General features: G+C 36.9%; 1 protein-coding gene and 1 long non-coding RNA gene across 5 annotated transcripts; both read left to right on the forward strand.

The window, feature by feature from the left end:
• The first annotated feature begins 3,391 nt into the window (after positions 1 to 3,391).
• On the forward strand, positions 3,392 to 3,884 carry LOC137198409 (uncharacterized). Its single transcript, XR_010931640.1, has 2 exons — positions 3,392 to 3,568; positions 3,799 to 3,884. It is a non-coding gene; the product is annotated as an uncharacterized lncRNA (long non-coding RNA).
• A 1,838-nt stretch (positions 3,885 to 5,722) lies between these two features.
• Positions 5,723 to 12,479, forward strand: LOC137198401 (CD209 antigen-like protein C). Of its 4 annotated transcripts, none has more exons than XM_067612235.1 (9): positions 5,723 to 5,822; positions 6,048 to 6,126; positions 8,363 to 8,488; positions 9,552 to 9,629; positions 10,724 to 10,822; positions 11,075 to 11,140; positions 11,282 to 11,433; positions 11,584 to 11,708; positions 11,799 to 12,479. In XM_067612235.1, the coding sequence occupies exons 2-9, from the start codon at positions 6,108 to 6,110 to the stop codon at positions 11,992 to 11,994; spliced, it is 861 nt and encodes a 286-aa protein (XP_067468336.1). In that variant the 5' UTR covers positions 5,723 to 5,822; positions 6,048 to 6,107; the 3' UTR covers positions 11,995 to 12,479. The 4 variants fall into 4 exon arrangements, with proteins under 4 accessions (XP_067468336.1, XP_067468337.1, XP_067468338.1 ...); XM_067612237.1 differs by lacking the exon at positions 5,723 to 5,822 and adding an exon at positions 6,845 to 7,028 and having other exon boundaries at positions 6,047 to 6,126; XM_067612236.1 differs by lacking the exon at positions 9,552 to 9,629.
• The last annotated feature ends 1,564 nt before the right edge of the window (positions 12,480 to 14,043 follow it).

Genomic DNA, 14,043 nt, shown 5'->3' on the forward strand with positions numbered 1-14,043 from the left:
TGGTTTCCCAAACTAGTGGTAGTGGTAGTGTGATATCACAAATCATGCTTGTAGATACACACCTTATACTCAGATTTTAGGTGAGCACAGAGAGACTTTTCCCCCTGAATACAAACTCTGCACACACATCATTCAACACAGTGAAGCTGTGTGTAGCTTCACTGTGTTGAATGTAGTAAAATGTAGTTTCTTGAAGATGCTCCACAAAGGAAGGAATCACATGTAATAGATGACAGACAGTGATTGAACACCTTTGTGCTAAATATAATCTGACACATTGTTTTTAAAGGGGTCTGCATGGCAGTAAAAATGCATTATTATCTCATTTCAACTGTCTTATTTGTTGTGTTCTCCTGCTCCAGTTCTTTCTTTTCCTGCTGTAGAATATGTTGTAACTAAAGAAACTTGCAACTGAATATATAAAAAAGGTAAAAAAAAAAAAAAAAAAGACCAAAGCAATAAAAACAGAGATTAAAAAAAAATATTCTGCAAGCAAAGAGTCACAGTAGAGATACATCCAGAAGGGGGCAGTACGTCCACATCTGCTGTACTTCTAAATTTGTGTTCATGAATATGAAATGTTTTGTTACTGACTCTTGAGACTCTAGAGCAGGGGTCAGCAACCTTCAGCGTACAAAGAGCCATTTGAGCCCATTTCCCACCAAATAAAACACACCTGGAGCCGCAAAATCTGTTTGATCCTTAAAATGACGATTACACCACTTATAGTTACACTTATGAGTGAATATCTAATTAGGGCTACCTATTTCACACAAACAAAAACGTACAAAAGTATTGTGTTTTCTCAATAAAACAATCAGTGGTTTAAGTTAAAATATTCATTCATTCAACATTAACAACTTTTTTGATATTTTAAGGGAAAACATATTTTTGCTAGTTAGTTTGTCAACTATGTTATGGACAACCTGTCTGCCATTACAGACTGACTAAATGCTTTACTATTCTGCCATATGTACAATGATTTTTTTAAAGTTATTTTTAAGAATTTAATATTTTGCAGATATAATAGTGATATGCTCATGTAACATACGCCTCTTGCATGTTACATTAAATACATTAGTTGTGCTTTAAATGGTCACTATGTCTAACAGCAAAATCTTTTAATATGGAATAGAATTTTGTCAGTAATTTTACCTTTATTTAATAGTTGTAAGGTGTACATATTTGTGTTATTTTCATTATTTTATGCTGTTATTTTATATTTAATATTTAATACTTGGCTACATAGTATCCAAGGTAACGATGCAGCTATAAAGCCCATCACCGGGGGAACAAGTCAGACCGGGCTTGCATCGTCCAGGTGAGTGTGTGACTATTAAATGGAAACCTGTAAACAATAATGTATAGCTGACCTGAGATAGACTTTATTACTAATTATAATTATATTGACATTCAGAGTGATTATCTATGTGAACTGATTCATCAGTATCAATAGTTTGTCTGTGTAATCTGTAATATAGTGAGTTTTTGATCCTGGTCAAGGTTAGACCGTTGGCCCTGTAATTTGTTATTTAACGGTTATTAAGCTTCGTCACAGAAATCATTTATTAGTATTGTAAGTTTCCTTTGATTATGATTTTATTTATGTTAAATAGTTTTACTGAGAGCGGGCTTGTATCCCCCAGATCCCAAAGTGCTTGTAAGCAATAAACAGACATCATTGAATCGACATCGGAGCTGTCTGGGTGTCTTCGTTGGAGTCAACTGATGTTACTAACTGTCAGCCGTTAGTCCACCATCATCATCATCACAACACAACGCAGAGACTGTAGGCTGTCACTATTATCAGCGATATAAAACAAACTTAACGGGGGTATTATAAACTGTGAGGCTAATATAACCCCCCGTTACACTCGGCACTGTCATTAAGGTCAGGAGTATTTTTAATCATAAATCTGCCTTACAGGTCATTAAGATAGTTTTAAGATATGTTATGCAAAACTCCAACCTGTGTGGATGTACGATGTACCTCAAAGGAGATCAGAGGCAGCATGTTCAACGGCTTCCCGTGCCTGGTGATCTCCTGAGCTGCCACAAAACTAACCGAAGTGCATGAATTTGTAGACTTCATCCACCTCTTTAAAGTGTTTTTGCTCTGGTCAGTTTTCCGCAGCAGTTCCGAAACTGTTCTTTTTCGATCATCTCCAGTTGGGTATTTTTCAGCGAAAGCTGAGTGTTTGTTTTGGAAATGTCTCTCAAGGTTTCATTTGTTGTTGTTCACCAATTTTTCCCCACATATTAAGCAAACAGGTGAACCATTCTCGTCAACAGTAAAAGCAAATAAATCTGTCCATGAAGCATTAAAAGTTCTATTTTCATTAGAAATCTTTCTCTTTTTTGGATTTTTCCATCGTTAGCTTACCGGGGTAGACAGCTCAAAAAAATGCACTTACCTGTTGCCCGGCAACGGCCCGGCAGGTGACGTATATTTCGACCGACAAAATATTAAAACACGTTTTATTTTTATATTACAAGATCACCTAACTCTCCAAAATAACAAATATTACATTAAAATAAAACAACTAAATAAAATAAAATAAAATAAATTAAATAGCCATTATTTATTGATATTTTGTTTCAAAGCCACATGGAGCCAGGGCAGAGAATTGAAAGAGCCGCGGGTTGCCGACCCCTGCTCTAGAGAGTCTGACTCTATATTCATTGGTTGCCGTTGTCCACCAGTCCACCAGATGCTCTCAGACTCTTTCTCTGTTTGATGAAGACTGGACTGAGTAGGAGAGGTGTTACTTCTGTACTTAAGTTATTTTAATGTATATTTGGTTAAGCTATGCCAGTCAGTGTGCAGAATCATTTCTTATGATGTTCTGTTGTTCACTTTGTTGCTGCAGCTCAGCAAAGACAGACTGGACCTCAGTAGTTACGCTGAGTAACAGAAACTCTGTGGCACTGGACTGCTGAGAGAGTCCAGGAGTATCAGGAGCCATGGGGACCACGCCTCCTTTTGGAGACTCCTCATGGAAGATACTGGGAAAAGGGCAGGGCTAATGAGGATGATGCAGGGCAGGTGAAGAGGGAAGAGTGGAGGGAAAAGCAGGCTGGGAACACAGGAGGACAAACACAGGGCAAACTGAAAACTAAAAACACAGCATACACATGAATATAACTTAAATACACAAGTCACACTGAGCAGAAACAGCACAAACACCTCAACGTAACATTGACAACCTTAGCATCCTTAAAGAACTCAAACATACATTGCTGTTGACATAAACATCAAACAACAAGTTTGTCAAGAGGAGTGGCCTGCATGTAACAATAAAAATAGGACTGAAAGACAACTGTTGCTCTCAGTTTCAGTTCACTTTTGCACATAATATCTATGAGGGTCAGTGTGTAGCAAGCTACAGTCTTCAGTCACTTTTCCTTAAGATAAGTGTCAAAGCAAACTTCAGTGTCAACCTGCAGGGCCTACTGCCACTCAGTCCAGTTCAACAAACTGGGAAAAAGTCCGAGGGCATCTGGTGGACTGGTGGAGGGACATAGAGCCAGACTGGGACAGAACCAATGATACGGGGAAAGGTCAATGGTGAGTCTTAAATACAATTCTGTCTATATATATATCCATCCACCCATCTATCCATCCATGCCAAAGCTTTTCAGAAAGGTACTAAATACTTCCACAAGGTGTTTTCATTTGTTATAACTTGAGTAAAATATGAACTTTTACAGAATAAATGGAAATTTTATCTTCCGCAGTTACACCAATTATTTCAAAAGGACCCAACAGCAGTTTAGTGTTGTGTTCTTTTGTTGCAGAGAAAGCTTCCTCAGTGACTGTCACCCTTTACTCTGAAGTCAGGATCTTGAAAACTCTGCATGATGAGTCACACAGAAGGTAAAAACTAGAAATGGAGGTGGTGGTTAATCTACTGGGAGGGGAACGATGACCTCTGACCCCTACAGTCAGACCCCAGAGGTCATCATCAGGCAAACAGCCACCAGTCTAAACAAAATTGTTGTTTTTCCAAGAGAAAAACATGTATTCTTCTTCTAAAAGACTGCACCCTCATGTTATCTTAATACGCTTGAAACCATCTTCAGCGTTGTATCCTATAAATAAGTATTTCCTGTTTTTACAAAGTAAGCCAAGTTTGTGGTTTAACTTCTTTACCAGTTAATCACACGTCATTCGTCCTGTAAGATCCTCTTGATGACCACTTTTAAGTTGATGAAATTTTCTGCAACTTCAGAATTCTCAAATACATCAGATTTTTTTTCCATATAAATTTGAGGTATATTTACAGATATGCTATTTGTTTGAGGTAAAGTTGTATTTGTATTTAGTGTACTTTGGATTATAATTGAGGAAGTAGGCCTGTTTTACTGCTTTAACAGCAGCAGAAGAGGTTCGTCACACAGGCTTCAGCTGCTGTGAATGAAATATAGACATACTTCAAAGTTTGACCAAACCTTATGGCCAATATAATCTAACTTTAAGTTTTTAATCAGACCATGTTTGTGCAGCTTTATTTGTACGTCATCTCATTCTCCTGTTAAATCTCTCCTGTTTTTCTTAACTGTCTCTTTACCTTTTGCTAAATTACTTGTCTTGCTGATTGTTATTTGTATGCAACCAGGAGTGTTTTTAAGGCAAAAGAAGTTAAAAGTAGATAAATAGTTTTTATTCTTAAAGCTATAATATGTAACTATTCCACATTAACATGTTTAACAACAACTAGACCTATGTTATATGTTTTGTTGAGTTGTGTACTTACATTATCCCAAATGTTTCCAACAATTTTCAAACGCAGTGAAATCAGTAATTTTAATCAAGGTAACGGACCGTTTCATTTGGCCGCCTGTCAATGGCGTCATCCTGAACGATGGAACGATGAACACTGGAGTAATCCTATCCCGGAGGAGCTTGTTGTTTAACAATGAAGACAACAACTCCCATGATCCCACGCTACTTCACACCGTCATCACACTCCGTCTTTTGTTATTGTTTTGATTGAGAGACCCCCAGTGGCTGAAATTACATATTATGTGTTTAAATTTGTGAGTAGGAGTAAAAGTGAAGGATTTTTACTTTAATCTTACACTTAAGTTCAAAAGTTTACTCCTAGCAGTTGGATAAATACTGGCCTTGTTTACCTCTGATGTTGAAATCAATCAAATTAAATTATCTCTAAATAAGGTTTGTAACCATGTTTACATGTTCTTATAGTGATAGCAGTACTCATATAAAGTGTTATTTTTGTGTATCAACTATATGTTTGTTGTTAAGTTGTTGTTAAAGATGATTCAAGGCCTGAAATGTGACAAAGTCTGGGAGCAATTTAGAGGAAAGTGTTATTATTTCTCCACCAATTATTCATCCTGGGAAGAGAGCAGACATCTCTGCCGAATGTCATGGAGGAGACCTGGTGAAGATAGACAGCAGGGATGAGCAGGTATAAAACACTGCAGCAGGTTCATGTAGAGCACTGACTCTGTTCTTGTGTATTTTATCACATATTTGTGATTGTGAAGCAGTTAACATGGTGTCTCAGCACAGAAAAGTCATGTTACATATCATCATTTTCATCAACTTTTCCTCTTCAGACAGTCTTGGAGAAGAAACTGAGTGACAAAATGAACTATGAAGGGGACAAGTTCTGGGTCAGACTGACAGACTCAGAGGAAATGGTTTTGGGTGGATGACTCATCACTGAACACAAGGTTTGATAACAATGAAAACATTTTTGGGTAACAGGAAGTTTTTCACACAGCGGTGAAATACCAGAGATTAATGTGGAAGCTCACAACCCTAAAGAGAGAGCAGTGGAGAAAGGTCAATGGTGAGTCTTAAATACAATGATCTATCTATCTATCTATTTATCTATCTGTCTATCTATCTATCTATGCCAAAGCTTTTCAAAAAGATACCGAATACTTCCACAAGGTGTCTTTATGTTATAACTTGAGTAAAATATGAACTTTTACAGAATAAATGGAAATTTTATCTTCACAGATTATTTCAAAAGGACCCAACAGCAGTTTAGTGTTGTGTTCTTTTGTTGCAGAGAAAGCTTCCTCAGTGACTGTCACCCTTTACTCTGAAGTCAGGATCTTGAAAACTCTGCATGATGAGTCACACAGAAGGTAAAAACTAGAAATGGAGGTGGTGGTAAATCTACTCGGAGGGGAACGATGACCTCTGACCCTACAGTCAGACCCCAGAGGTCATCATCAGGCAAACAGCCACCAGTCTAAACAAAATTGTTATTTTTCCAAGAGAAAAACTTGTATTCTTCCTCTAAAAGACTGCACCCTCATGTTATCTTAATGTGCTTGAAACCATCTTCAGCGTTGTATCCTATAAATTTATATTAAAATTAGCAAAGTATTTCATGTTTTTACAAAGTAAGCCAAGTTTGTCGTTAAATTTCTTTACCAGTTAATCACATGTCATTCGTCCTGTAAGATCCTCTTGATGACCACTTTTAAGTTGATGAAATTTTCTGCAACTTCAGAATTCTCAAATTCATTAGATTTTTTTTCCATATAAATTTGAGGTATATTTACAGATATGCTAATTGAATTGTTTGAGGTAAAGTCGTATTTGTATTTAGTGTACTTTGGATTATAATTGAGGAAGTAGGCCTGTTTTACTGCTTCAACCGCAGCAGAAGAGCTTCGTCACACAGGCTTCAGCTGCCTGAATGACATATAGACATACTTCCAAGTTTGACCAAACCTTATGGCAAATATAATGTAACTTTAAGTTTTTAATCAGACCGTGTTTGTGCAGCTTTATTTGTACATGCCATCTTGTTCTCCTTTTAAATCTCTCCTGTTTTTTTTAACTGTTACCTGCCAGTCAACAAAGAAAAACAGAAAAATAAAAAGAAAGAAAGAAAGAAAGGCACTGGCTGTGAGGAGATCTACAATTATACCATTAAAGGAGTGAAGATAGGAAGGCAGATAACAAATGAGGAAGTGGCCATGAAGATTATTTTTGAAGAACTTTAAGTTATCTGACACACAAAGTATCAAGTCTGAAGGTCTCTTTACCTTTTGGTAAATTACTTGTCTTGCTGATTGTTATTTGTATGCAACCAGGAGTGTTTTTAAGTCAAAAGATATTAAAAGGTGATAAATAGTTTTTATTCTTTAGTTTGAGTAAAAGTGAAGGATTTTTACTTTTATCTTTCACTTAAGTTCAAAAGTTTACTAGTAGCAGTTGCATAAATACTGGCCTTGTTTACCTCTGATGTTGAAATCAATGAATCAATGAAATTATTTCCAAATAAGGTTTGTAACCATGTTTACATGTTCTTATAGCGATAGCAGTACTCATATAAAGTGTTATTTTTCTCTATCAATTATATGTTTGTTGTTATATTTGCTATATATTCATATGTCAATGCATGTAGCAAACACAATAAGTGCCCAGTTCAGAGGACCACGTCTTAGCTGTCGTGGTCATGTGGCTTCAATAATATTTTATTAATAAGAGATTTTTGGACTATGAAAAGATGAAAATCCAAAATTGCAAATAATTCAACATTAAGGTTTCTGCAGGTACAGTAATATGAACATTTGTGTGATCCTCTAATAGCAAAAAAATGCTACCTCATAATATTCTGTTTCTGTGGAGATTATGTCAGAGAGGTTTTAAAGGACGGGTTCCCAGTTTTTCAAGTCTGTCTTAAAACAACAGTCAGTTTTCAAATGAACATTGAAACAGGTTTTGCTCACTTTAATCATTCCTCCTGTTCATACTGGTTATTATAAGATCCTTTCTAAATATGTTTACAATGTAAGTGGGGCCAAAATCTACAATCCTTGTTTTGTGCAAACATTTATGGAAATGTTTATCTGCTTATATGAGGCTTCAGCAGTCTGAGTTAGTCATATCAAGTGGATATCTGCCACATTTACAGTCTTTTTAGCATCAAATTCTCTCTTTGTGTTTCCTTGTTGAGTTGCGGTGGAAGTATAATAACAAAAAGAGGAACTTTGCCACTAAAAAGACTGTAACGTTGAAAGATATCTACTTGTTTTGACTCATTTGGATGATTGAAGCTTCATATTAGCTTCAGATAAAGTTTTAAATACATTTTTGCACAGAAGGAGGACTGTGGATTTTGTCCCCCATCGCTTACATTGTAAATGTATTATGAAGGGATCTTTTTATGGTCAGTATGAACAGGAGAAATGATTACAGCAAGAAAAACATGTTTCAATGTTCATTTGGGCTCCTGACTGGGAGACTTGGGAACCTGTCCTTTAAGTCTGGCTGCATTATATTGTACAGGTGTGCATGTTATTGTGTCAATACTCTGTACCCAAACTCAAGTCTAATTTACATCTCAGTCTCTTCTAACTGTAACAGGTGAAGCTCTTGACTCCCAACAACATGCAGTGTCAAAAGGAGGGTCAAAGGTCACATCAGAGAGAGTGGCCCTGCTGGTTCTCAGCGCTCTTTTGGTTGCCACTCTCATTGTTATTTATCGTGTCTGTAAGTTTGTACAGTTTTATCAATGTAGTTTTACTTTTAGAACAATCAGGTGGCTGATCTAAAATAACTAAACTTAGCTGAAAAACTTTAATCACCTCATTTACAGTTTTTCTCAGTTGCTTAAAGCACATTTTCTGAAACAATGTTGCAGTTCTCAAAACACTAAGAAATAAATCACCACATCATTTTATACTGTGCTGCACTTCAACTGTCCAGCAAAAGACCAACTCAAGATATTTATCTTTATTGTCAAAGTAACTTCATCAATCAGTGCTTCTCTGCCAGCAAGTGATGTTTCTTATTGTCTTTGCTCAGGTCAAGACAGTTAAATGTCGAAGGATTTATGACCAGAGTCCCTTTACCTCTATAGTACATGCACACAGGTCACTTATTTCACTATTGATGGAACCTTTATTTAACAAGTCCACAAAAATAATTACTTGGGCACTTGATTTAATCATTTATTTAATCATTTCGTGATCTCAAATTAGTAATTTGTGCTCTTGATTTAACAATTCAATAATTGTTATGAGTGTACAACATGCAAGCATGAATTATTAAATCAAACAATACTAATCAGTCTTTTTTTTTCATTTTGGAGACATGCATAATCTCATTAACATACACTAACCCAACAGTAAAATCAAATATCCTTTACAGCCAACTGAATGTGACCCATGAAATCTTCTGATACAAAAGTCAAGATTTACAGTGAATTGTGTAACTTAAAATAATGCCTGTGAAGATTCACACAATGAACATAAACTCATCTAAAAGGAACAAAGTTTCTAATGAAACAGCAGAGTGATCCGCTTAACATAATTGTACTTTTGAATGTGTAAAAGCAACAATAAATGCATACTCTGATGCTAGAAAACCTGTGAATTCAAGAATTTCATTTTTTAAGAGTTATGAAATGTATCATTATAGAGTTATTTGTACCAAAGCTACTGAGAAAAGCTGTAACATTAGTGAGTTTTGTCTTTCAGTGAAACTAGATTGTCATCATTGCTCATTATCAAGCATTGATTAACAAAAAGAGGTGTTTCTTTCCCCCCATCAGCTATGGTCAACATGCAAACCAAGGAAAGTCTCCAAATGCTGAAAACCAAGTACGAAGATGTACAAAGACATCTCAATGGTAAGACTGTCAGAGTTTGGGTTTAAACTGTCCACAAATCTAACACAAAAATGTCATCTTAAAATGCAAAGTTTTGGATTTAACTTGGATTGTCATCCTTCTTTTCTCATAAAATGTTGTTTTCTTTTTTAATTTTCTCAAAGGAGAGCAATGAAATTACAACCAATACACATAAAATACAGATCTCAGGATAAGTTGAAACGTTACAGCATCATACCTGCATCAAACAGAGACAGAAGACAGACAGACCTTATCATAGGCTCCTGTCCATTGTGTAACACTTCTCTCACTTGCACCATGCATTCTAGCCACTGAGAGCTCTACAATGATCACATTGAGAAATGTGTTCAGCCATTGTGTTGATGTAAGTGTGTGAGGAAGTTGCCGGTGGAGAGCCAACATCTTAGCTGCGGAGATTGGATTGTCCTCCTAACGTCAGTAGGCCAATGATCCCAGTTATTAATGTATTTTAATGTAATTGCTCTTTCTATGTGGACAATAGTGTGAACAGTTTTGTTAACACAACTGAAATTGATTTTCTAAATCATTTTCATAACAGACAGGCTCTAATAAGTAATGCATTTTCCCTTCACATTTGTTCTCTGATGCTGTTACACCCTCTAATAATACTACAAACAGACCCAAACACAAACAACAGATACAGTCAGTCAGATGGGATCTATTTTATTATTCATTTTGCATCAGTTCATACTGAATGTGTCAGTAAGTTGCAAGGTAGGTGCCTTGCTCAAAGGCAGCATGTTGTATCTATGAAGGTTCATTAATTTGTTCTAATTGTTTCAGCTGCTCTCAGATTCAAACTCTTCCTCCTCAAAGTTTCTGCTGCCCCCAAATTACACAAATATAAACTTGTTAAACCTCACTGAAGTCTTCATGAGAATCTCTTCAAAGGTGATTCATGCCTGAAATGTCAGAGAGGCTGGGAGCAACATTTCTAAATAAGAATGATGAAAGTGACATTTCTTTTTTATCCTTTCTTTTTCAACAGAGACACTCTCTAGAAAGATGGTGCCACCTTCCTGCCCAAAAATGACTGTTTAAAGCTTTACTGACTACTTTTGTTTTAAAAATAGATCATGATCACATGCAAACCAAGAAAAAGTACCAATCACTGGAAGAAAGGTACCAAACACTGACAGCCAAGTATAAAGATCTGGAGAAAAATTTCACAGGTAAGAGTTTGAGTTTGACTCTTTCTACAAGGTTCTGTCCACATTTTTCATGCAACACTGAAATGTAACTTTAATGTTACTTTACACATTTTAGATTATAGTATATTTTCATTTCAGCTGACCAGTTAGATGATATAAATTTATTTTCAAGTTGTTGTCAATTATTATTCTCAACTTTTTTGAGTAGTGTGAAAGATTTCTAAATAAGATTGATGAAAATGACATTTTTTTTTATCCCTTCTTTTTCAACAGAGACACTCAATCTCACTCAAAAGGTGGTGCCACGTTCCTGCCCAAAACCTCCTGAAATAAAACTAAGTAAGTGATGGATTCTTCCTTCACACTTTTTTAACCTCTGATGATGATTATAGAAGCTATAATAGATTGACAGGTAACAGAAGTTAGATAAACAGTGATTTGTTCCACCTGACTCAATTCCTTGCTGTAATCTCTTTAAAGGTGATTCACGCCCGAAATGTGACAAAGACTGGGAGCAATATGGAGGAAAGTGCTATTATTTCTCCATCACAAATTCATCCTGGGAAGAGAGCAGACGTGACTGCCAAAGTCAAGGAGGAGACCTGGTGAAGATAGACAGCAGGGATGAGCAGGTATAAAACACTGCAGCAGGTTCATGTAGCACACTGACTGTGTTCTTGTGCATTTTATCACATCCTTATGTTTCTGAATCAGTTAACATGGTGTCTCAGCACAGAAAAGTCATGTTACATATCATCATTTCATCAACTTTTCCTCTTCAGACATTCTTGACAAAGAAACTGAGTGACAAAATGAACGATGCTGAGGACAAGTTCTGGATCGGACTGACAGACTCAAAGAAAGAGGGCGAATGGTTTTGGGTGGACGACTCACCACTGAACACAAGGTTTGATTGTTGTGAAAACATTTCTAAAAATCCAAAAATCTAATCAACTCGTTTTTATTTAACCAAGTCTTTCTGTTCTCCATCCTTTAGTTTGTCTTTCTGGCAAAAACGTGAGCCGGACAATTGGGAGGAGGAAAATCCTGAAGGAGAGGACTGTGTGAGGATGGGAGAGAAAGGAGGACCTGAAGATCTGAACTGTTGGTTTGATAAATCCTGTGACGTGCCTCAGAGACGTATTTGTGAGAAACAAGCAGAAAAAGGATTTAGTAGGGTTATATGTTTCTGAAATCCAGTTGAGCTCAGACTTCTCAGACTATTTACAGTTTTTATCAGTTGCTTTGGCACAATTATCAAATAAAAATCATGATTCTTACAACACAGTGTGCTATTCTAAAACCTGCAGTTCATTTACTAACAACTGTATTCACATTTCTTGTTTGTTGTTTCAAATATATGAGTCCAAATATGTTCAGATGATCCAGTGATGCATTGAGTTAGTGTCTCTACTCTAGACGTGTATATCAAAATGTTCATTGTATGCAGAAAACTGTCCAAACTTTTCAAATATACATGTGACATATATTTCAAGAATATAATAACAAATGAACATTGCCGTTTTAGTGCAGCTTATCACATGTTAAATGTAGTTTACAGAGTATCTCAGGGATTCCCATGTGATATGGAGGGGAGGGTTACACCATGACAAAAATATTTTGCTGGAGGACATTTACAATGTTTCTTTTTAAATAAATACTTACTTATGCACATGCATTTCTGTACTGAGGCCTTTGTTTTTACTGTACTTTCATTTATGTATTGTCTTTTTTTACATCACTGTTACATATATACTTACTGTCATTAGGGGACATGACAGAAAGGTGAACCGTGACAGTAAATACACAGTTGAAAACGGTGTTTGTATGACATGAGTTTATTCAGTTGGCTATAGAGGCTGTTTGACTTTATTATTTGGTTTGTGTGTGTAAGTCTCAATAAGAAATTACAATAATAATTTATTTAATAATAAGAAAAGTTTTGAGTGCTCAGTAGAAAATGGTGTGGTGATTGCTCTTAGTGTTCACAGAGCTCTGACAGTGTTTCAGAAAATGGCTAAAAGGATAAGGCTGGCGATTTTCTACATTTTTCTTATTGTTAACAAATCTCATGTTTGGAGCCAAACCAACAATGACTTGATCTACTTACAAGTATTGTGTGTGTATCTAAAGCCTAACTGATCTTATTCCTCTGTGCTGTAGACCTCCATTGTTGCCCAAGAACTATTAAAAAACACGTCAATTAGGCAAACTGTTGCACTGGGTCACATGTTCCTTCATTACAAGGGTTTAGTCACGTTAGTTTGTCTAGAGACGGCTCCAAAGACTAATAATAGCGATCATGTTTTCAGCCTCTGGAAGTTAAACGCAAGTTACGAAACACCAAAGTAACAATTAACAAGCTGGAGGCAGATCTAGCAACCAAAGAGGAACTCAAAAGAGGAACATGAAAAGAGAAACTATACATCATCTTAAAGAGATACGTCTCCAAAAGAATTCCCTGGAGACCCCACAAATGGAGCACTTCTGGAAGGAGGAGTACACCTCCATGACAGCAGGATGGGAGGCAGGCAAAGTAGCGGCCTCGGAGCTGAGAGATGAAACACTCCAGGTGAAGCTGCGGATTCAGGATAAGTGGCAGAAAAAGGTGAAGTAGCTGGAAGAGCCGCTCAACCAGAGAGACACTGAAATCCTGACGCTCAGGAAAGAGAAGAAGAATCTGTCCAAGAGGCTGACGGAGATCTCCATCCAGCTGAGCAGCAAAGAGACTGAACTCCTCCAGAGCCAGAAAACTTGGCAGAACAAGTGCGACGCTCTGGAGGAGAAACTCACAAAGGAGCTGGCTGAGAAAGAAGAGACCTGAGAGGCCAGAGTTAAACAGATGGAGGAGGAGGAGAAGAAACTGGAGGAAATTTGAAAAAGAAGAAGATGTTCAGACGTTCCTGGTCTCGCAAGAAGAGGGCGAAGACCGAAACTGGTCTGGATGAAGTCAGACAGACAGAGGAGGAAAAAACAAAGAAGGAAAAGAAAGAAAAGAAACAGACAGAAAAAGAGGAGAAGACTGAGAAGAAAAAAAGCTTTTTGGAGCTGGATGTAGAAGAAGAAGAAGTGTGACAGTGACAGTAACGTGGAGGAAGCTGCTGGTTGTTCAGCACAGGCCGGACAGCAGTAGCTCCCTCTTCCTCCCCCCTTCACCTCTCCACCTTCCCTCCATCTCCCTCTCTCTATCCTCCCTCCTTTCCTCCCTCACCCCCACCCTCTCTCCAGTCCTCCCTCTATCT

Source organism: Thunnus thynnus, chromosome 15 (assembly GCF_963924715.1).
Source record: "Thunnus thynnus chromosome 15, fThuThy2.1, whole genome shotgun sequence".
NCBI lineage: Eukaryota > Metazoa > Chordata > Actinopteri > Scombriformes > Scombridae > Thunnus > Thunnus thynnus.